Source organism: Trachurus trachurus (assembly GCF_905171665.1).
Source record: "Trachurus trachurus genome assembly, chromosome: 12".
NCBI lineage: Eukaryota > Metazoa > Chordata > Actinopteri > Carangiformes > Carangidae > Trachurus > Trachurus trachurus.
Genome location: NC_139908.1, coordinates 6,172,897 through 6,195,925, shown reverse-complemented (window position 1 = coordinate 6,195,925; position 23,029 = coordinate 6,172,897). Strand labels below are relative to the sequence as shown.

The 23,029-nt window shown below is 42.0% G+C and overlaps 1 protein-coding gene across 1 annotated transcript; it reads left to right on the top strand.

Moving 5' to 3' along the window:
* Positions 1-757: 757 nt before the first annotated feature.
* Positions 758-20,108, top strand: agpat2 (1-acylglycerol-3-phosphate O-acyltransferase 2 (lysophosphatidic acid acyltransferase, beta); the record flags this gene model as incomplete). The annotated part of the gene is made up of 6 exons (XM_083983203.1): positions 758-1,168; positions 9,013-9,146; positions 14,450-14,625; positions 16,324-16,419; positions 19,722-19,794; positions 19,951-20,108. The coding sequence occupies exons 1-6, from the start codon at positions 990-992 to the stop codon at positions 20,106-20,108; spliced, it is 816 nt and encodes a 271-aa protein (XP_083839329.1). The 5' UTR covers positions 758-989.
* Between the last annotated feature and the right edge of the window lie 2,921 nt (positions 20,109-23,029).

The following is a 23,029-nucleotide window of genomic DNA, read 5'->3' as shown; positions in this document are numbered from 1 at the left end:
GTAATCGGCTGTCAAACTGGTCTTTTTCTACGGATATCCTTTTGGAGAGAGTGAATCCACACAGGCTTTGAACAGCAGATGCCAAAAACAGGATTTTTTGTCAAAACTTTACATGTGTTGTAAATGTGTTGGAGCTATTTATTGTTAGTACCTATTTAGTGCTGTGTAGTTCAGTGTTTTGTTTAGTGAGTATTTAGTTTTGGTTATTCTCAATCAATTTATTTGATTTCATTATGATTAGATTTCTATTAGTATTCTAGTTTATTATTTGTTTAGTTTAGGTGTTTCTTGTTTATTATTTGTGTTTTGTTTCATTATTTGGGCATGGTAGAAGGGCACCTGAAATTATATAGTGCAGTTTTGATATGTAAACCTGCAGAAATAAAACTGATTTCCTTGCATGGAGTTGGTGACATCAGACTATAGTGGTCCTCTAACCGGAAATAGAAAAAAAATACAACCGATGACGACTAGACTCCACCTCATGATGCCATTTAGCAACAGATGAGCAGCGGTTCATGTTCATTTCTGGCAGCCGGGGACGAGCGTTGCAGTCGTCGCTGCCACCAACCAACCAACCAACCAACCAACCACCACCACGGGTCTTCTTCTCCCCCCACCCCCTTCCTTCCTTCCTTTTCCTTTTCCTTCTCCTTCCTTCACTTCCTTCCTCCCTCCCCGGGCAAAGGAGCACTTTTTTCGGCGTGTGTAGCCTGATGTTTACCACTAGCTAGGGTCCTGGACGGTGGTGGTTCCCTGCTGCTGCTGCTCTCGCTCGCCGTAGCTAACCAGCGTGTTAGCGGCTTTTTCTCATCCGCCCTAAAGCAAAGCAAAGTAAAGCGGTGGTGGTGGTGTGTGTGTAGCCTATGTGTGTGTTTCCCCCCCGCCTCTGGGCACTGGTGGTGGTGTGAACTGAAGCTCCGTGGTGGTGATAGCAGCAGCAGCAGCAGCGGCGGCAGCGGCGGTGGAGGTGGAGGATCATCATCGCTATGGATGTGCTATGGATGTTACCGCTGCTGCTGCTGGTTCCGCTCCTGATGTGGACCAGCAGCACGTTTGTTTTCTATTTCAAAAAGTGCTTTTACGTCGCCTGGATGATGTGCCTGGCCCTGGTCGCGATCCCTCTGTGCATATTGAAAAGCGGAGGCAGAGATGTTGAAAACATGAGGTGAGTTGTGTGTGTTTGTTCGCGTCATAAAAAAAACACACACACAAAAAGTCGCTAGCGTTCTAACCGCTAATCGAACGTTCTAACGGCTAATCGAACGTTCCAATGGGTAACTGAACTGAACTGAACGTTAGCTCGCTTGTTAGCCCCGGCTAGCATGGCTGTAGCATAGCAACATCACGTTTCTCACTGTGTGTGGATCTTCTTCATGTTTACATAACAGCACCATAACCTTAAAAGACAAGCTGATATTCTACAGAAAATATCTCACGTATGACACGAAAACATAACAAAAAATATAGATAAATACTTAATGCATTTTTATTTTTATTTTTAAATCATATATGCTAACATTAGCCCTCCTCCTCCCCCCTTGGACTCTCAGTTGGTCAAACAAGAATGCTAACATGAATGTGATGTTCATTTCTGACCCAAACCAAGTCGAGACACGCTCCTACTGTCACCAGCCTGGGTTAAACAATGCTAACCATAGATAACGGTAAATGCCCTTTAATTATATTTCCTGCAAGAATGTCTGCCACTTTCCCTTCAGGAAAATGAAATGCCTGAGAAATGCGTTAGCTAAAGTTGCATGAGCTGAGCTGCAGGAGTCACAAGTCTCTCCCCCCTACTACATATCACAACATGACATTAGTGTTTCAGCTGCTGTTTGTTTAAAAATCAATGAAACAACTGGGATATCATTGGTTTTAATGGAGCAGCAGCTGATAGGTGTAGTTGAGCTGTCAGTGTGTCACTTTACAGCTGCACAGATAATCATGCAAACCAGGACATCTCTGCAACATCTCATCTCCCTTATGAAGCTTGAATGTTCAGTTTTTGTTCAAAACGTATGAATGAAAGAGGCATTTTTCTTCCCATTTCAAGTGAAAGCAGCATGCCATAGTAGCAGGAATGGATAGGAACGACCGCTTGGCCTGTACCACTGGAGGAAATATGTTATTTTATACTGGACATGCACACATTGACTCAAGTCAACTGATACCTATTTGGATAGAAATGTGGTACACCTGAGATCAGCGTCCACCTAAGAGGGGGGTTTGCTTCCGCTGCTGCTGCTGTTGTTGTTGTGGTTAAACCTAGACGGTGAGGACGGATCGCTGGACACAAACAACTGCATTCCAGTAATTACCTTGGAGAGACAGATGCCAGATGGCAACTTTCCCCTGATTAGAGAGTTGGGTTACTGTTTATACCTACGACGAGGGCCCCGAATCCTTCCTGGATGCAACCTCGCATGGCCTGGATCTGCTGACAGCGGCCGGCCCCCCGCCACAGTTACAACAGCAGTCAGACCTTACTGCCCTGCCCCTGCCTGGCCCGGCCCGGCCCTGCACGGCCCGGCTGCTCTTGGAATAACTGTTTTGCAGTCACGTTAAGCCGTGGTGCCGGCGGTGTCATGTTGCACCAGTGTACCATTCTGACAGCTCAAAGGTTATCGGGACCTGTTGACTCTGACAAAGTGACTGAATTGGGGTCAGACCTTGCGCAGGGAGTGAATAGACTTTTTTTTTGGCTGTGCTCTCTACATGCGAAAGCCAACTGTGGCAAAAGCAAAAACAGAAAAAAGAGGGGGGCTTTGTGAATCATCAAGGACGGAGTCGTCTGTCACAGACATTTGCTGTCGGACGGGAACACAAAAGGCCTATTCTGACTGAGGGAGGGGTGGGGGGGTGGGAGGTGGCTGCTTGCTTCACAGCTGACTTACAGGAGTCATCCACACTCCACACAAGTCCAGTTACTGTTAATGTTGAGCTTGCATTTCCTCTACCTCTCGTGTATTTTTAAATGCCCCCCCACACGTGGAGTCTGTCACATTAATTATCAGGTTAGGATGTCATGACGACAGAGGCTTCGCTTTCTCACTCACAGTCGCCGGAGCTCAGGTTCCCTGCTGTGTAATAGCGTCTAACGTCAGTGGGGGAGACGTCCATTCATTGTCACAGGCCCTGATGTTGTCACTCACTCAGACATTCAGCTGATTGACTTTAAGCCTACATTGTGAACTCACTACTTGTTCCTGAATGAGTGTGTGTATCCTCTGCAGTGTCATCATGATACGGTGACCGTGCCTCCCGCGGCGTGGACAGCCCTCTGACCTTCAGCACCTGAATTAGCCTCAGCGCTTGTATCGTTTTGTTTGTTGGTACAATTTTTTTTTTTTTTTTACAGCTAACGGGTCAGACTCACCTTTTTATCCGTGAGGTGCCAAGTAGGTTGTGTGTGTGTGTGTGTGTGTGTGTGCAGCTAAATACCGCCAGGCTCTGTAGGTTCCCAAGCAACTTTATTTAGTGACAGATAATGAAATGAAGTCGACGAAAAGCTTTAGTAGATTGGCCATAAAACGACTCCAAGCGAGGCCATTTCATTCCCCTTGAACAATCTTAATATTGCGGCAACACTGGCTGAGTCATTGCATAACAAGGGACTTTTACACTAGACTGAGTGTGTTATCACTGTACTTCTGCGCTGTAAGATAACCCCCCCCCCCCTCAAGACTGTATGCTGGTTTAAAGGTGAAGTTGTTCTTATATAGTGAGACAATCGAGCGTGCATGTACAGAAAAAAGCTTTGCTTAGCTGGAAGTGAGGCAGCTGTGTGGGATGATTGCATTAGGTAGAGTCACATGGCCGTGAACTTAAAGGGGGTTAAGAACTTCCTCACGTCTGTGATTATGAAAACATAGAGAGCTTTATTTTTACATATAATCAAATCTGTCTGGTCTCTGTCTCCACTAACTCTACAAACCGTCTCACACACGGTGAGAAAACTAGAGCTGGACAAGAGTTTAACGAGGCGATCATCACATATTAATGTTTCATCCTAAAACGAGAAATTATTTTTATTCACGCTCAGTTCTTCTGTGTCTCTTTTTTTTAGATTTTTCTGCTCTTCATTCTTATCAGTTATGATGGTATCTTATACTTCCCAGCTTAATTGCCAAGAGATATGGAGATATGGTGAATTCCTGTGAGATATGGACGTGTCAGCTTTACAGTGGACTCCAGTGAAGATCATTCAGCTTAAGGTTAAATCACTAGTACTAGCTTTTAGTAGTTTAGGAGTTTCAGTTATGCTCAATTAGGTTTTATAATATGACATAAAACGAACAATTATTATTATTAAAGATCATCACTCTGCAGCTGCTTCTTCATGGGCCAAGACTTAAGTTATCACAAGTAAAGGGAAGAGAGAAAGGAAACTCGAGAGATTTGTTCATGTGTCACAATCCAGACTCCAACAGTGTTTATGCCCAGTTAAAAAATGCTCATCCTTAGTGAATGGGTAAAAGATGATCAGCTCTGGCATCCGGGGGGTGAATTAACTTTCAAAAATTGCTTTTGCTGTTTTCAAAATCTCCCTGCCATAATCATTAAGTTTTGTTTCATTTGGAGCAGGATATTGGATTGAAAAAGATTAGAAATGTGTGATTATCGGTGGCAGGGTTGTGTACCAGAACCAGAAGTGGAAATTTGCATGTTTTTTCTTTCTTTTTTTTTTTCTCACAAAGTAGCTTCCTAGATAACAAGCCAATCTGAAACCAGAGGTACAACTTTATGATAAAAAAAAATTACAAGGAGGACAGATTAGGACAACAACATGAGGGACATGTTTTGGGAGTAGAGTCTTTTTTGAAGTGAAGATTTCTCGGGCTGAGACAGAAGACGGGGAGTGACTCTGCTGTTTTTCCCTGAGAGGGAAGGTCATTCAAGTTGCTGGTGTAACAGAAGCCAGGTTTGGTGTGTTGCACAGCAGAAACAGCTGGTTTGTTATTCAAAATGTGTGGTCTGGATTTGCATGGTGGCCCGGGGGGGACGGGTGGTGGTGGTTCTGGTCCTGCAGATTTTGAATCGTACGTTACGGCATTTTCTCCCTAGAAGTGAAGTGATCCAGTCTTGTGCAAATCCTCAATAAATATTTGAAGATTTTTTTTTTTTCATCTCTACGTTTTAGCTCGTTTTCCCTTTTTTGCTTTAAAGTCTGACATCGGTGGTGGTCTGGGCCGTTTGCAGGATGGCAGTATGAGGCAGTGACAGGTGTGGAATCTGGAATCAGCTGCTGCCTGAGGAGTTTTGGATGTTAATTAGCAGCAGATTGCAAACATAAATTCACTGAAAGGCTTTGAACAGATCTGCAAGGCGCTCTTCATTTATGCAATTCTGCTGCCTGGTGTCTCCCCTTCCTTTTTTTTTCTTTTTGCAAACTTCAAATGCTGCTATTTTATTTTATTTTATTTTATTGATATATTAACATTCACCACTTGCAGCGTTGCATAACTTTTTAGATTTATTTGCTACCTCCTGGCTGCAGGAGGGGGAAAGATGCAAAACCACAATCGAGGGATGATCAGATGGAACGGTCAGAACGAACTTCATTATTCAAACATAATTTGAATTATTGTAAAAATGAGAATATTCAAAGTTGGAAACTGACTTTCGAACGTTTGCCTTCCGCAATGACGCAAATTAACCTTGTGCGTCGCGATGTTCGGCATTGTTTACAAGATAGCAGGAAGAAGCGGGGGTAGTAGTAGCCTAAACATGTTGATAAAACAAACAATGTTGTCCTTGTTCTTGTGCACGACTTAGAGCTGCAGCTTCAAATATACAAGTTTTTTTAATCTGCCATTTATTCGGCTGGGGCGGTGCACCTGCGTGTTTTTTTTTTTTTTTCCGTTGTTTGTTTTTTCATTCGGAATCATGGATCAACTGCGATTTGCTAACGCTACTTATAATATTAATAACTATATAATATAATATTTTGATTTCCCTTAAGTGTGTTGCTGTTACATAACAGATTTGGTTGGAATATCCTCTAGTGGATGTGGGACGTGATAATAAGCTGGTATAGGTGAATATAATGAGTTTTAAAAAGACATTAAAAGTTTGAATATAATTTGAATATTTAACATATGAAGCATTACAAATTTAAATGTGATTTGGGGGGAAGATTGACAACCCGAGATCTGATACTGGCGGGAAATACGCAGCTGATTAGCTGATTGCAAACATTGGCCTGAGTATTTTATGTCCAGACCAACTCCACACTGCAGTCGAACACACACCACCACCACCACCACCACCACCAGAGTAGTGTAGATAAATTTAAATTGGCAGTAACATAAGAGGCACCGGTTTGAAGACGAGCCAGTTTTCAGAGCGAGACGGGGGGTGGCGGGGTTAGGTCGGTGCGTGAATTTACATAGGAAAGGATTAAATCTTTAACCTTGACGGGCGCCATGGTGATTGGTGAGGAAGGATTTTAATAGCATCTATTCTGCATAATCAATTTATGACATGGGTCTCAGCCCGGAGCTGGATGTTTTGAATCTCAATGAAAGCCTCAGTGAGTCGGGGGCAGAGGTCACCTTTTGATCCGAGTGGTTATCGTCTTCTGTCTCTACAAAGGTCAAGTTCTAGCTATAAACAGGAAACCATGAAACTCACATTCTCTAAATTTGCTCATGTGTTTTTATAAAACCAGAATCTGATGTACCAGCCGGCTTCACAAAACCTTTTAACCTCCTTTTTAGCTTGTTTTTGTTCCTGGTTTTAACTTTTTTTTAGGAAGTTTTCAACCAATCAGGAGTAGGGGTGTAAGAAAATATCGATACGGCACAATATCGCAATATTTTGAACGGCGATACTGTATCGATACAAGGACGCCAAGTATCGATATTTTATTATATAAATTGAGATGGAAAAAAAAAGGTGAATTTATTTTTTTTGGTACTAAAGTAGTAGTTGCTTGTTCAGCCCAGTAGATGGCGTTATTGGAGGCATCAGAGGAAGAGATCAGGAAAGCCCCATCATTGTTTAAATCAAACATAATGCACATGTTTTATAAAGTGTAGAATGTGCCACAGTGCGACCGACACCGACTGATACTCGTCCGTAGCAAAGCAAACCCCAGTGCAGTGTGCTGGATGAGCTCGGCTTTCTACGCCGTGGAGGACCAGGAGAGACCGGGGCTGCACCTGGTGCAACCCCACTGAGGCATCACCTCAGGCGGCTTGTCAGATCACCTAAACGGGGCAAGCCAGGCTGCGTCTGTGCCGAGCTACATGCTATCCACACACGCTAACAGCGCCTGCACTCATGCCACCAAGCGTCCGCTCCCTCGTCAACAACACGGATTACTGCAGACTGTTCACAGCTTCTCAGCGTAGCGGAGGAGCCGCTGTGTTCACGTTGTCACGGAAACCAGGTAGAACCGGAGCACCGCGAGCGCTGCAGCCCAGCTGGAGGAGCTAATGCTACAGAGCTGACCATAGACTGTAGAGCCGACAGGCTCCGCTAGCCGCTAAGCTAACGGGAGCTGGTGTTGTTGTGGTGCGAGATGCCGCGGTAGGTTCCGCTCACTGCTCAGCACACGTGGAAATCCACAGCTGTTTGTTGTGTTTGTGTGACGGACGAGTGTCTCTCACTGCCAGTGTCTGTGTGTGACTGCAGTCTGTGTGACTGCAGCCTTTATTTCCAGACAGGACGTGGAAGCGCAGGAGTGTAAATATACAGCAGGTTATGTCAGTCTCAGATAATAAGGTTATTTCATTTTCAATTTAACATTTTTATTTAAATGTAAAACTACATATTTAATTTTATTTTTACTTGTAGGAGTGCAGCGATCTACATGTTTGTATTTAATTAATTAACTAGTATGAAATACAAATAATTTGTCAGATGCATATATTTGCCCATTTTGCATCAATACAAAAGATTGAAGTGAGGTAGACTGAGAAGTTTGTCTTATTAGAAAACACAGATGTTAAAGTTTTCATTTGGTGATGAATTAGGCTACTACTATCATTTAATGTAAATATAGGCCTACAACTCGGATTTTAAGATGCATAATACATTCTTAGTTTTTCAGCGAACTATGTAATATCGCAATATATCGCACAATTTGGATATCGCAATATATCGCAATATATCGTATCGTGACCCAAGTATCGTGATACGTATCGTATCGTGAGGTCCTTGCCAATACACACCCCTAATCAGGAGACAGTTGATTGAACATTCAGGAAGTAAAAGATCTTAGACTTTTCTCTCGAGAGCTGATGAGGACAAACAGGCTAAAAGGAGAGGGTGGTATTGAAGTTACATTTGTCCGGTGGCTGGAAATATGACACGACATGATAACGGCGGTAACGGCGTTGCTTCCTGTCTTGCTGGATGCTGAGTGAAAGTAGGCCACTGCTTCCAATTACAACATCATCAGCTGGTGTCATGGCGCTGGCTGGCTGTAAATTTTTTCAGCCCTTTTTTAGAAAGTTTTTATTAGTTTATGGGGAAAAAATCAATAAAAAGGACCTTTAAGTAATGTGTATATCAAATATTAATGTGCAGTTGCTAAAATTGGATATTTTACGACCCCCATTTTTAAGGTGGTAATTGCAGATAAAACAGTGTATTGATTTGATTGGACTCATCACAGTGCCCCCCCGTTGGCTCTAACTTCGCTTTTCTTTCCAGCGTCGGACAGGACAGGCAGATGGTCAGACTCACTAAGGCAATTATTTAACCAACCAAGAAACAAACAAAGCTAAATATGTTTGCAATGTGGGACACGGATTACCTTCCAGATGTCTTGTACCTCATGGTCTGATTAAGGTCAAATTAAAAAATATCCAAGCTGGTGTTTTGTTTGTTTCTGCCGTGTAAGGAAATACCTCTAGTATTTAACATTCCTCCCATACCGTCAAACTCTCCAACAAGGCTTTTTAGTTAATAATACGTAAGCTGCTGTGCTCTCACATGACTCTAAACAGTAACCTATACTCAAGAGGACTATATAATTAACCTTCTTTCTCTCCTCTGTAGGATTATACGCTCACTGGTTCGACATGTGAAGTATTTCCTGGGTCTTCGGTTTGAAGTGAGCGGTTGGGAGCATCTGCAGACGGAGGGACCCTACGTCATCATCTCCAACCACCAGAGCTCCCTGGATGTTTTAGGTGAGTATAGAGATTATATAGTTTTTTTTTGTTTTTACTTTACTATGTTTGCTCCATTGAATTAAAGGGACATTGTGTAGGAATTACTCCCATCTAGCGTTGCGGTTGTATATCGCAAGCAACTCAATCGTATTTTTCATGCTGCATTCACGTGAAATTGGGCAGACAGCAGACGGATGACAGCTGTCGCACGTAACGGCATAAACAAGCCTCTATGTAAACAAGTGGTCCGTCAGCACGAGGCAAAACAATACACGTGACAATATGTTGTCATGTCGTATTGTTTATCTGACCGGCTTTCTCTCGACTTCTGTGACTAAAATGGCATCTGGTTTGTTACCGACGGCCGTCTGCCCGACTGCAGGTGAATGCAGCTCCGGTGTCTCCGCTGAGTTTCCGTGGTTTCCTACCGTCACGCTGCCACTGAACGTAAAAACATGGAGACACGACGACATGGCAGCCAGCACCGAGCTTACCCGCTCCATGGAGATATGAATGATATGAACGGCTGATTCAGAGCTGAAAGGAACACTTCAGTTTGTTGATGGGGGTGATTACTGATTAATGAAAAACAGACTTTTTAACGAAATAACCGATTTTCGTGAATGGATAACAGGAGAAGTCACACAATGTCCCTTTAAATCTAAAAGGAAACAGTAACCCTGAGGCTGAAGTGTTGACTTATGGCTTTAATTTGAGATTTTTAGATATTAACACCCGCTGTATGTTGGCATCACTGCCTTATTATTGTCCTGCTGCACTGTTCAAACACTGGAGATTGTTTGTGTACAAAGAGCTGTGACGCGCACATTGATCACACAGTTAAACACACAAACCGTGAAGCTCAGAGTCAACACTTCAAAATCAGATCTATACCTGCCAACACCGGCCGTCCGTCATTTCTGTCAAAGTGAGTGTGAAACGACGGTGAAAGGTCTCGTCTTTTCATTTTCCAATCCTGGCTGCTGTGTTTTTCTTGGATGATGATGACGACTGGTGCAAGATGGTTGCACAGATGGCAGCTTCTCCTCAGCAGCTTTTATTTTTATTCTTGTTAGTTTGTTTTTGACTCCTCGTCTCAAACGCGATCAGATTTTAAAAGAGGAAGAAGAAGAAGGAAGAGTCGGACGGAGCTGAGCTGTTTGATGGGGTGAAGCACCCAGGGAGGTTTCTTTACATTTTAATTTGACGCATCCACGGTCCGCTGCAGCAGAGAGAGAGAAGAGTCAGAAATGGTTGGAAGAAGTGAGAACCAACTGTGGGGGATTTCTGAATTTGCTTTTTGAGTACACACGAGGCGAAGCTCCACTCCCCGGCCAATAACACGGACAAGATGCTGCAGCTCAACGGAACTAACGAGGATTATTCACACTCTGCTGCTCTGTGCTTCATGGAAACGAGGCGAGGTGAGCGTTTACACATCAGAGTCGACAAGGAAAACAAGTGGAGTGAGGAGGACGTGCTTTTATTAACCAATGGCTGTTGATGCTGGCCGAGTGGCCGTTCTACCTGAAGCCTGTTATGTGTAGTGAGAGCTCGATGCTTCTACACACCTGACTGACCAGGTAATCCCCGCTGAGATCGGCGTCTACACTCGACTTGTTTAACCCAGTGGCCGCGGTCAATCTGGATGAGCTGTGACACCGTGACACAGGAAACCATCGTCTTCTCTCACACTGTACGACGACTGGCCGATGGCCTGATCATGTGTTTTTACTGTAGGGTTGACGTCTGACCCCTGGTCCAAAATAATGAATGAGTATGAGGATGAATGAGTGCTCGCATATGGGATCCATCAACTTGGCGACCAAACGGCACAAGGACACGAAGAAGCTCAAGGTTGTTCAGACCTGGTATCTGATCTCGGCAACCAACAATCGGATGGCGCTTGACCACATGAAAGTACAGGTGTAAACGCACCCAAAACACACTGAGGACGGATCGTGATCCGATCGGCCAACTTCTAACTTCTAAGGTGGTCAGGGACGCATTGTGACCACATTACGAGACGCATGTTAAAGTTACCATCCCACGCGGCACATTTTTGGCAAAATAATAAAAAATCTGAGAATATCCGTTAAGTATTAGACAGTAATCGATTACATAAGTGATTTGACATATCAATGACGAAACTTGGTCATCTGTGTAAGGAGCAGGGACCAATCAAATTAGTCTTATACAACTTTGGTTGGATGGCCCGTCTGTCAGTCAAACTGCCAAATCATGCAACCGACATTGACGTTTACGGGACGGAGGGGGTGGGTGCTTATCAGTTGTGCAATTTGAAAGAAAAAACGCAAAAGTCCAGCCACCTGGGATGGTAACTTTAACGCCTGGTGTAAACGGGATGCAAGATGCATCTGAGATCCGGTTATTCCGACCACGTTTAGAGGTGATCTGGACCACATCTGTCCACATTTACTATAACAGTGTGAATGCAAACATGTCCTGACCACATTGGAGGACGACCTCCTCTGCAGACGTCCTCTGAAGGACCGCCTACGCTATCGACGTCCTTTGAAGGACAACCTTCTGTACCGACGTCCTCTGAAGGACCGTCGACTGTACAGATGTCCAATGTCAGAGATTCATTATAGCCCCCAAAATAATTTACAATGTCAAATGGATAAAACTTAATTAGATTGTGAGAACTGTGAGCAGAGCATTAACTCACTCAACCTCTCCCATATGCTCACACACACAAGCCAATTGACAATGAACCGGTCCGATCATGTACCTGCTCATTAGTACAGAACGCGTTAAGTGAGATCTCAGCATTAAGTGGTTGATATGCATTTTAAAGCAGGTGCAAACAGACGAACTTGGAGCTGATCGATACGGTTGATCGCTGAAGACTCAGGTTAATACCAGAGGTCAAGACCAGGACGGATAAAGACAACAGGACTGTTCCCACCGCCTCTCTCCTACTGGTCCTGCCAACTCAATCACATCCAAACTTTAAACTACTTTACGTTTCAGACCCTCGACCTTCGCTTGGATTTGGTTTCTAAAGCAGGTTGAGCAATAGTCCTCCTAAAACCTGGTGGGGGGGGGTGCGAATGTAAAACAATCCAGGCTTTGTGCTGACAGACCGGGGCGTGATGATGTGCTGCAGACAGAGTGCCGTCCAACCCGCAGAAATGGTTTCAGCGATGTATTTAGCGGTTTGGAGTTGGCTCAGAAGATCATGGAGTGGAGTGTTGATCAATACATGAACCAATAAAAGATTCATACATCATTCACCGGCCTCGCAGGACCCGAGATACTCTTGAGATAAAAGCCGTCGGTAAATTTACTGGACAGCGTTTAAACCTGTCGATTTGAATCAGAGCACGTTGCAGGGAGATTCCCGTTCGTCTGATTGTTTTTTTTATTTTTGGCCGGGTCTTTGAACACACCATCATTTCCTCCTACATCTCATTGTTGAGGCCGCTGATTTAGCAGGTAGGTATGTTTTCTCTCCCATCCAGGCTCCAGGCCAGCGTAGAGACAGCGGGAGGAGAACCAGGCATCTAATTAGTGCCGAGGAAACTCAGCACGAGACTGATTTGGCGTCCAAGTTGCCATGCCGACAGTTACACCCTGAGCCCATTAATAGCTGCTCATCATCAAGACGATGTGATAAAATCCTCACCTCTGCAGAGAGGCCGCGGTCGTAAACACCGTCTGTGACGAAATTAATAATGTTTGTACTGAACAGACAGAAAACAGTGGACGTGTCCGTTCAATGTTTTATTTCCGTTATCTGCTCTGCTCTGTATCACAAAGGTCAATCAAACACACATTTCATAATGTAGGTAGCGGTCACAGAGATAAGTCTCATCAATAAAGAAATCCAGGGTTTCACAAGGTCGTAGATAAATATTATGGTGAGACCAAAGGTCATCTCGCATTCAAATATTGGACATCACATTGAGCCAAAAGAGACGGCGGCGTGTTTTTATCTTTGAAAGGTTGTCTTTTTAATTGATTGTCAATAATAAATAAACCAGAAACTGTACAGGGAGAGGATTTTCAGTTTTTATACACAAGCATCTGTAACTGTAACAACAACAAGAACTTAGGGATGAATAAAATGAAAATTATAGACAATATAATCAGAGAAAATGTCTATAGGGGAAATTGAAATGAAATAAATTTGTAAGAAATTGATGTCAGGTTGTGTATATTGGTCTCTGGGTACAACCAGTTAAATGAACAACCAATGATTTTTGGGAAACAGGAGGGGTTAATTAAATAACTTTATTTCTTCTTCCCACTCGTTTTCAAATATTTATGTAACACAAGTTATAATAAAGTTCATTGTCTGTTCTTTTTCATTACATATTAAGATAAGCATTTTCAATTCTGTTGTAATTGAATAAAGAAGTGATGAAATGATAAAGATTAAAAAAGAAAAAAGAAAAAGATAATATATAGAGCAAAGTTCAGGCAGCTTTATTGCCAAAAACAGACAGAGATGAGATGCTTTTTCCACACAGACCCATCGTTGTAGACAAACAGCTCACAGTTAAGAATATAAAAGTGTAAAGTAACAATTTAAAAAGCACAAAATGTCAGGTAATAAAAGGCCCGACAGGTTTCCTCCAGTGTGAGTGTGAACCAGAGCCTGAATCCACTTCAGTCCTGTGACTCTTACTGTCGTGCTGCTGACGTGTGTCACTCTGACAGGTGTTTCTATTATTTACTCTGCCTACCTACGCTGATATAAATGATTTGGACATGATGTGAGGAACACGCCTCAGTGTGACGCAGTCGCTGAAATAACCAATCAAGAAGCACATGATAACATTCATAGAAGGATTTAGTGCAGACTTTAATTAACCTGGTTACACTTAATAATATTATAATTTATGTGATTTTTTATGAGTTATTTAATGAATTTGAGCTGTTTTTGTGAATCCATTTTCAAATCTTAGTAGTTATTGATGTATTATTATTTGTTCATTTATAAATTCCTTTTGTTTCTATTTTATTTTCTACTTAAAACATGAAAGCTTTGTCACATTTCCTGCCACGTACTCTGAATAAATAAACAGAAACTTTTCTCTCAGAGAGAAAAGTCTCAAATGACCAGAAGAGTGGTCAACATCTTATTTCTCAACTTTTACAGATTTGCTTATTATCTTTTTTAATTTTAATAGCTCAGGTTTGCTTTTGAAACTCCATCAGAAGTTATAATTGAGTTTTGTATTTTTAATCTCAATGAATTTTTAAACGTATTTGGAGCTGGAGGATAAACCCTTTAATCTCGTTATAAAATGATCAAACGAACACGTTCTCTGCTCCTCTTTGTGTCTCAGGCCTGATGGAGATCCTCCCGGACCGCTGCACCATGATCGCCAAGAAGGAGCTGATCTACGCCGGCACGGTGGGCCTCATCTGCTGGCTGGGCGGCATCGTCTTCATCAACCGCAAGAAGACCAGCGACGCCAAGAGTGTCATGGCCGACGCAGCCAAAACCATGTTGGACGACCAGGTAATCCGCCTCCTGTCTCGGCGACGACAGACTGAGCTTTGGAGCTTTGAAGCTTGAGCTTTATTTCCTGTTTCCAGAGCTGATGTTTATTTTCCTTCATCATCGTCGTCATCATCTGGGTCGTCTTATAGATTCTCCTCGGTCAGACTCGGGCTCATTTACATGTGATGGTGTTAAATTGATGGGGAACGCAGCGATGAGACGAGCACCGTGTTATTACTCTGCAACACGATCCTGATCCTCCTCACACACATTTTAAAATCCATGTGGTGAGACGGCGTCTTTGTGGCCTCTTCGGTCGTAATTGTAGAAAAGTCTTCTTATTAGCTCTCGGCTTCTGTGGCGTCTGAAATGACATATAATCGTATTTTTGCTTCTATGTGTCGAGCCAATGTTTGTTCTCTTGACACTATTTCCCTTTCTTTTTTTCTTTTTGATGAGTTTTATGAGTTTTAAAGGGATAGTTCAACATTTTGGCCATAATCCCTATAGTCATAGCAGTAGGTTCATTACCTTTAATTATCGGTGCATGTTGTTTTGAGATCTGCGGGCCAGAGACGTGAGTAGGGATGTCACGATTACTTGTTTTCACAATTAATCGTGGTATTTAACGCCACAATTAATTAATCGTAAAGATTCCTAAATACCGTCACTTCCCAGAAAAAGTTATGTCAGCACCATATGGGCAGATGTACGCCACAATAAAGGTAAATGCTAACATGGAATTGGTAGGAATTTAAATGTTAGTGTGTCATTTCTATTTAAAAACAAAACAAAAATGGTTAAAATAAACGTAAACATTTGGTTTAAAAGACAATTTATGACCTGAATATTTCAAACGCTTCCCCTGGGGGGTTAATAATTGGTCATATATTAATAGATACTTGAAATATTTTGTGTCAACAATGAGTAATGTAATTTTATTTTGACTATGTTTGATTTTACACATTCATAGTGTTGTGAAATTAATTAATGCATAATAATCGTGATCTTAATACTGTGATTATTTCTCTGACAATAATTGTACCAAGAAAATGTATAATTGTGACATCCCTAGACGTGAGCTGCTCAGTGAACACAATGGAGGTGAATGGTACAGGTCCCCTGTCCCTCATCAAACTCATCAAATACACAATCCAGCAACTCCAAAACGCTCTGGTGGATCAGTTGTGACCTGCACATTCACCACGCTATGAGATAATCATGTATAATTAGGAGACAGAGTTGTTTTAGGGGCAAATGCGAAGCCGGAACTACAGTCCAGACACGGCTGCTGGGCGGAGGGATTTCACAAGCGCAAGTAGTGCCAAGTATTTGCTCAGTGTGTCGTAATGTTACATAATTACACATGATTATTTCATAGCGTGGTGACCGTTCACCTACATTGTGTTCACTGAGCAGCTCACGTCTCTGCCCAGTGGATCTCAAAACAACATGCACTGATAATTAAAAGTAATGAACCTGCTGCTATGACTAAAATGTTAAACTATCCCTTTAAAGACATTATTTTTATTCTTTATTTTTTCAGTTTGTTTGGTTTTTGTAAAGAAATAAATAAGATAAATCAGTTCTCCTTACTCTCCTCAGGGCTCATATTACTCTGTCACTCATATGTTTTTGGTTTTATGTTTTCCAAACTCTCGTGGGACGATGTAAGATAATAAATCTCCGTTCTCTCCGAACCTTTGACTCCGGCAGATCCGACTGTGGGTGTTCCCGGAAGGAACGCGGAACCAGAGAGGCGACCTGCTGCCCTTTAAAAAAGGTGCTTTCCACCTGGCAGTGCAGGCACAAGTGAGTCCCGTTTTATTTATATATATATATATTTTTATTATTTTTTTGCCTCTCCTCCTCAGGTTTCACCTCCTGAACGTGTGAATTAAGTCGACGCTTCATGTGGCGTAACCGAACACCCTCGCCCTCCTCTCCTCCTCCTCTCTTCTCCTCCACACTTGTGACGGCCATGGCCCTGCTCCATTAAAGGGATAGTTCACCCAAAATTGAAATTTCACTCATTATCTACTCACCCTCATGTCGACTAAGGGCTGGGAGACTAAGGGCTGGGAGAAGAGTCCTCCGTGGCTTCTCTGAGTTACAGGGGGTCTCGGCGTAGCAGTGCATGTCCATATAACGGTTGCAAATGGATACCAACATCCAAATACCACTCCATGCTGCTCATATGTAATGTCCGTCTTGTATTGAAGCCCCGAAATGCGAAATTGTCCCGAAAAAAAATTAAATAAGTCTGTATTTCAAGCTTGTTTTGTAGCGGAAGCTTCTCGAAGCTCCTCTTCCCGGTTCGTCAAATTTGGACGAACTGCGAAGAGGAGCTTCCGCTACAAAACAAGCTTGAAATATAGACTTATTAAATTTTTTTCGGGACAATTTCGCATTTCGGGGCTTCAATACAAGACAGACATTACATACGAGCAGCATGGAGGTATTTGGATGTTTTTTGGTGTGTCTTTTTGTTACGAAGACAGTTGGTATCCATTTGCAACCGTTATATGGACATGCACTGCTACGCCGAGACCCCCTGTAACTCAGAGAAGCCACGGAGGACTCTGAAACTTCTCCCAGCCCTTAGTCCACATGAGGGTGAGTAGATAACGAGTGAAATTTCAATTTTGGGTGAACTATCCCTTTAAACTCCTGCCAACGTGTGTGTGTGGAGGGGCGGGGGGGAACTGTGCAGCTTCCTGACACACGGGGGCGCTAGTGAGCCGACATGGCACCAGGCAACAGGATGATGATTTCACCACATCACAGTCTGGTTCACGAACGCATCGGCCAGACTCAACTCAGGAGGAATGCTTTGAAATACTCAGAGTAGAGAGTAGTTTAGTCTATTTATGTTATTCCCAACTCTCTTCTGTCCTCACTGCAGCAGACTATTAGAGGACAGACTCCAGATCAGCTCGCTGCCTTTTTACGAGCTCTGTATCTCCATTCACATTCTCACACACACACACACACAGGAGGTCGTTTTGCTCCAGAGTCGAGGTTTCGTAGCGCACACTCAGACAGGTGGGATGAATTAAAGAAAGAAAAAAAATAGAAAAAGAAAGAAACCGCAACTCGGTTCAATCCAAAAAGAAATTCTCTGGTGTGTGTGTGTCTGTGTGTGTGTGAGTGTGTGAGGCCATTTTTTCTGGCTGCTAAAGATTAATATCAGCTCTGTTCAGATGTGCACTCAGGCTTAGAGGCTACAAAAATAAACCCCCGCTGCTCCTAATTAGCAAACACATTAATATTTTCTTATATTTTGTGGAGGTGGGACGGGTTCAATTGGCTCTGAACCTGCTGTTACGTTACACACACACATGGTGGTTGGGTTTGTTTAGTGTAGTGTGTGTTTGGTTTTGTTCCTGTGTAAAGTGAATGTGAATGTCGAGTGTTTGAATCTCCTCCTCCTCTTCTCCTCCTCTCCTCCTCTCCTCCTGCTGCCGCTCCGTCTCTCAGAGCGTTTGTGCCCGGCCCGGTTGAGTGGAAGCAGGACAGCCCCCAGGGGGAGCCACGTTTGGCTCAGCCCGGTCCTGCTGAAGGGCCACTGGGGGCCGAGAGGGAGAGAGAGAGAGGGAGGGAAAAGGAAAGAGGGAGGGAGAGAGAAAGAGCAACTCGGCCTCTATTAACAACAGACGAGGAGATGGAGATCACTCGTGTCGTGCTGCTTTTCTGTCTGTGTGAAGCTTTTCCTTCCTGTTGGTTTATCAAATCAAATTCTTTTTTTTTTTTTCTTTTTTCCACAATAACAAAACATTCACTGACATAGGACCATATGAATTGAAATACAGGTAAATAAAATGCAGTAAAAAATACCATAAAGAGAAATCGCACGGAGAATAGATATTTGCACCAAAGGGAATAACAGCAGTACACTATCAATCTTAGAGATGTATGACAGTCTTATAATAACCCATATTCCTCCATTAGTCCTCCAAATAGAGAGTAATACGCTTCCACCTTTGTTCTATCAAATCAAATTCAATCAGATTTTATTTATATAGCACCTTTCAAAGCAAATAAATGCCGTTCAAAGTGCTTTACATTTTGGTTTAAAAAGTATAAATGTACTGTATATAAGAAGTGAAACAAGAAGAATGACATGGAGACTAATGCAGGAAGATTAAAAACAACAATAAAATAAAGCGATAGTAAAAAAACAAAAAAAAACAGGTTTAGATGAAGCGAATTTGAATTGAATAGAATAATGCCCCCGTTTCTCCCTGAAAATCGTTGCTACAACCACAAATGTTGTGGTGTAATTCTTTAGTTTCCAATTAATAAATTTACGAGAATAAAGTCGTAAATTTATGACTTGAGTCTGTTTTTTTTTTTGTTTTTTTTTTCTCAATGTGGCCCTAATACTCCGTCGTAAACAACACAGAAAAATGAGAGGGGAAAAAAAGTCAAATCTGAAATTTTACATACAGAACTCCAAAAGTGGACGGGACAAAATGTTGCCATCACCTGTTAAGAGTCACAGGTGAGATAAAATACATCACACATGCTTCAAATCCAATGGATTCTCTTAGTTTTGAAAAGGTGCCAATCATTGTCTCTGGTTCATTTTTGCACCTCTGTGTGTAAAACGTCAGATTTTACCTCGGTTTATCCTCAGTTGTTTGTTCCTGTTCCTTTGCAAACAAAATAAATGCACCAAAATATTTGTAGTTGTAATGATTTTTCAGGGAGAGAAGGAATGGGGGCATTATAAAACAAAACAACAACAAAAGTGAAGGGATGCCAATATTTTGGGCAATGACTGAATGATCGATCACAAGATGTTTTCACCTGGAGCTGCTGTCGACTTCATCTGAAAGTGCAGATTTGAAACTCTCTCCCATTATTTGTCTTCTTTTTTAGTCATTTTATATAAAAATTCAAAAAATTCATTTGAATAAAGCAGGTTAAAGTGAACATATGATGGTCAGATCGACACCAAAAGACACCAAACATGTGCATGGAGAACATTTTTTATGTGGTATTTTTATATGAAGGCAAGAACCCAAAGTATTTTTTTTATTTTTTTTAAAGGTTCAAAATCAATTTAATAAATTAAATAAAGTTTTAATGATGTTTGTTGTATTTTCCAGGCGCCCATCATACCCGTGGTGTTCTCCTCCTACAGCAACTTCTACCTACGGAAAGAAAAGCAGTTCAATTCAGGTAACTAACTCTGCCCCGTCTCCACATCTGTGTGACTGATCCACATCTGTACGCAGAGACAGAGCCGCTAATAAAAGTTTTTTTTTTCCTCTTTTCTTCATGTTTTGTGTGTGTGTGTGTGTGTGTGTGTGTGTGTGTCTCTCCGTGTCTCCTCAGGGACGATCACATTGAAGATCCTTCCAAAGATCGACACGAAGGGGATGACGTCGGACGACGTGGCGTCTCTCTCCGACAAGTCCTTCGACGCGATGCGCTCGGCCTTCCTGGACATCTCCCGCTCCGTAACCCAGAGCAACGGGCCCCTGAGGCACTGAACATTTACCACACTCCTCCTCCCCCCTTCCCCCCCTCCTCCCGCCGCCTCTCTATCTCTCTCTTTACCCTACGTCTCCCCCCTTTCCCCTCCCCATTCCTCCTCCTCTCCCATCACCTGGCCAGGAAACAACATGACAAAGGTTTTTTTTTTATCTCTGTCATGAAATCTCTTCTTGTCTAGTTGACGCCTGGTCCGGTCCGATTCCGGTTCGATTCCGGCCCCCGGCCCCCGACCATACAGCACAGTCAGTCCCGACCCTCACTGTGTCGGTGAGCGGAGTGACGGACGGACGGCGAGCCGAACAGTATGGATGTGTGTCGTTCTTCATGCATGCCTTTTTTTGGATGGCTCAGTCCACCTCAAACCTCCAACAGCAGCAGCAGCAGCAGCAGCAGCAGCAACGCTTTGTTTCTCCGGCCGTGGACGCCGAGGCCACCGCATCGTCGCTTTTTTATCATTATTATAATTATTATTATTATCACCATTTTATACTTTTTATTTTTCTCTCCTTTTCCGCTTCTGTGCAGCAGATAAACTTTGGCATTTGCGGCTCTTCTGTTGGTAAATGTCAGTGGGTGTTTGTGCTTCTCTCATGGCCGCCTTTTTGTTATTCTATTTTTCTTCGGACACATTTCAAAGAACCCATCTCCTCCTCCTTCTCCTCCTCCTCTTCTTCCCTTCTTCTTCTTCCTCTTCCTCCTCTTTAGCGTGCTCACCCCCCTTTTTCTGCATTCCAGTCTCAAGCCTAAAAAGACTTAAAGGAGCGGGGTCTCCACGAAGGGGTGGAGCTGAGTGGAGGTGAAAGGTCGACAGCGCCCGTTGACCAGAGGACTTCTGTTTTTCTTTTTCTTTTTCTTTTTTCGCTCTGCTGTCGCTCCGGCTCTTCGGCTCTTTTGCTATTGACCAATAGTTCATGAACAACACGCCTCATGATGTCAGAGGAGTGTAACTGTATCACACGGATGAACGGACTCAAGTGGACTGGTCAGATGTCGGTGTTTGTGCATCGTCGGTGAACCATTGTGCTTCTTTCTTTCTTTTTTTCACTCGCTCTCTTTCTTTCTTTCTCCAAAAAGTTTAGAAATAACCTGAGCAGCAAAGTGTCTTCTGTGTTTTTTTGTTTTTTTTTGCTCTATTTATTTCCACGTCAGATTTTTTTTTGTTTTTTTATGTTTTTCTTTTCGTGAACACAAGTTTTCACTCTTCACCGGTGAACCTATTTAAAGATGTGTCAAAATGAAAAACAACAAAAAAGGTGATTTTCATATTATTATATATAGATATATAAAAAAAAAAGTGCAATGTCCAACAGTTTTAACTTTACTGTTCCAAAGTGCAAGCCACCTGCTGTGCCATGTGACTGAGGAGACGTTTCCCCATCGCTGATCGATCAGTCGCCCCCTTCCCTTCCCTCCTTTTTTTTTTATATATACCAATAATTTTATCTTGTACCAATGATTGATGGTGGATCAGACTGGAAGGAAGAGGATGATTAATGGGATTATTATTATAATTATCATTTAGATTCTATTAACTTTAATAAATGAACTAATTACTAACAGTCTAAACCTGCATCTCAACAAGAGTTTATTGATCCATTGGAAATGTGAAGGGTCGTCCCCCTGTTTTTTGTAAAACGGCTATAAAAAGTGAATGAAGTTGTTTTTAATTGTTATGAATTAACATCATACAGAGTATTTAGATGATTTTTTAAAAAAGAACAAAAGAGTTGTTGTAATTTTTTTGGCCTTAAGTTTGATCGGTCGTCGTTTGTTGATGTTGCACTTTTTTTCCCCGCTCGTTCACTGACGATCAGGTTTTTGTTTGTTTTTTTGCTTTATTTGTAATTACTTCTCATTTCAAACCAGATAGAACCGAACTGACTGAGCTTTGTTTTTAGTTTTTAGTTTTATTTTATTTTTTTAGTTTAGTTTAGTTTACATCCAGGTCTTAAATTTCACATTAACTCACTGCCTTTTTGCAAAAAGTCACTGTTCGCCGCTTCAAACGCCATCTGAGAATGTATTTCAACATTCAGGATATTTATGTGCTACTACTAACTGCATCTTAACTGTTTTTTGTTTTATTCTTTTTTATTATTATTATTATGAATATTGAAGTTATTATTTTAAAGTGTGCTGCTGTCGGCATCCAAACCTATGAAATAGTATTTATTGGAAGCGTTTTAGAGTTTAGACACACAGACCTGCTTACTTACGATTAGTAAACTGGGGAATGGATTTATTGATAACGTGATGATCAATACGTTGGTACTCGTACGCTGCTGTTCACGTCGTGAGTGCGTCAGTCAGTAGTTGATGTTTTTTTTTACTGATTTCCTGCTGCACTCACCTGCTTTAAACTCACGGCAGTCAGGGTCTCATCCATGTTCACCACCGGTGTGAAATAAACGCCCCCTAATTAATAATAATATGAATAATTATCAATTATTCTTTTGTTTTTGTTTTATTAGTTTGAATATTAGTATTTATTGACTTTTTCTTAACTGTAAGAAGCAGATTTAACCTTTGCAGCAAGTGGTTTGAATGTTTTAAAGAAGAAAAAGAAAAAAAAAACTACTTTACCAAAATGGTTTCTTCCAAAAATATGAATATACCATAAACGTTTTTGCTAATGGAGTGTTTATCCATTGATTATTGATTTCCTGTTTGTTTTATTATGTGTAATTTTCTCAGCTTCTTCTTCATGTCATGAGCTTGAACGGGCTCTGCAATAACCGCTGCAGGTTGACTCCTTTATTTTTATTTTTTTGTTGTTTTTGTTTTTCTTTTCTTTTTTTCTTTTTTTTTTGGGCAGTCGTTTACAAACTAATATGTAAGATACTGGAAAAAAAAAAAAAGATTCAAAAGTATTCTGAACCTTAATAAAGCACCTTTCATGCTGAGTTTGGGTGAAAAA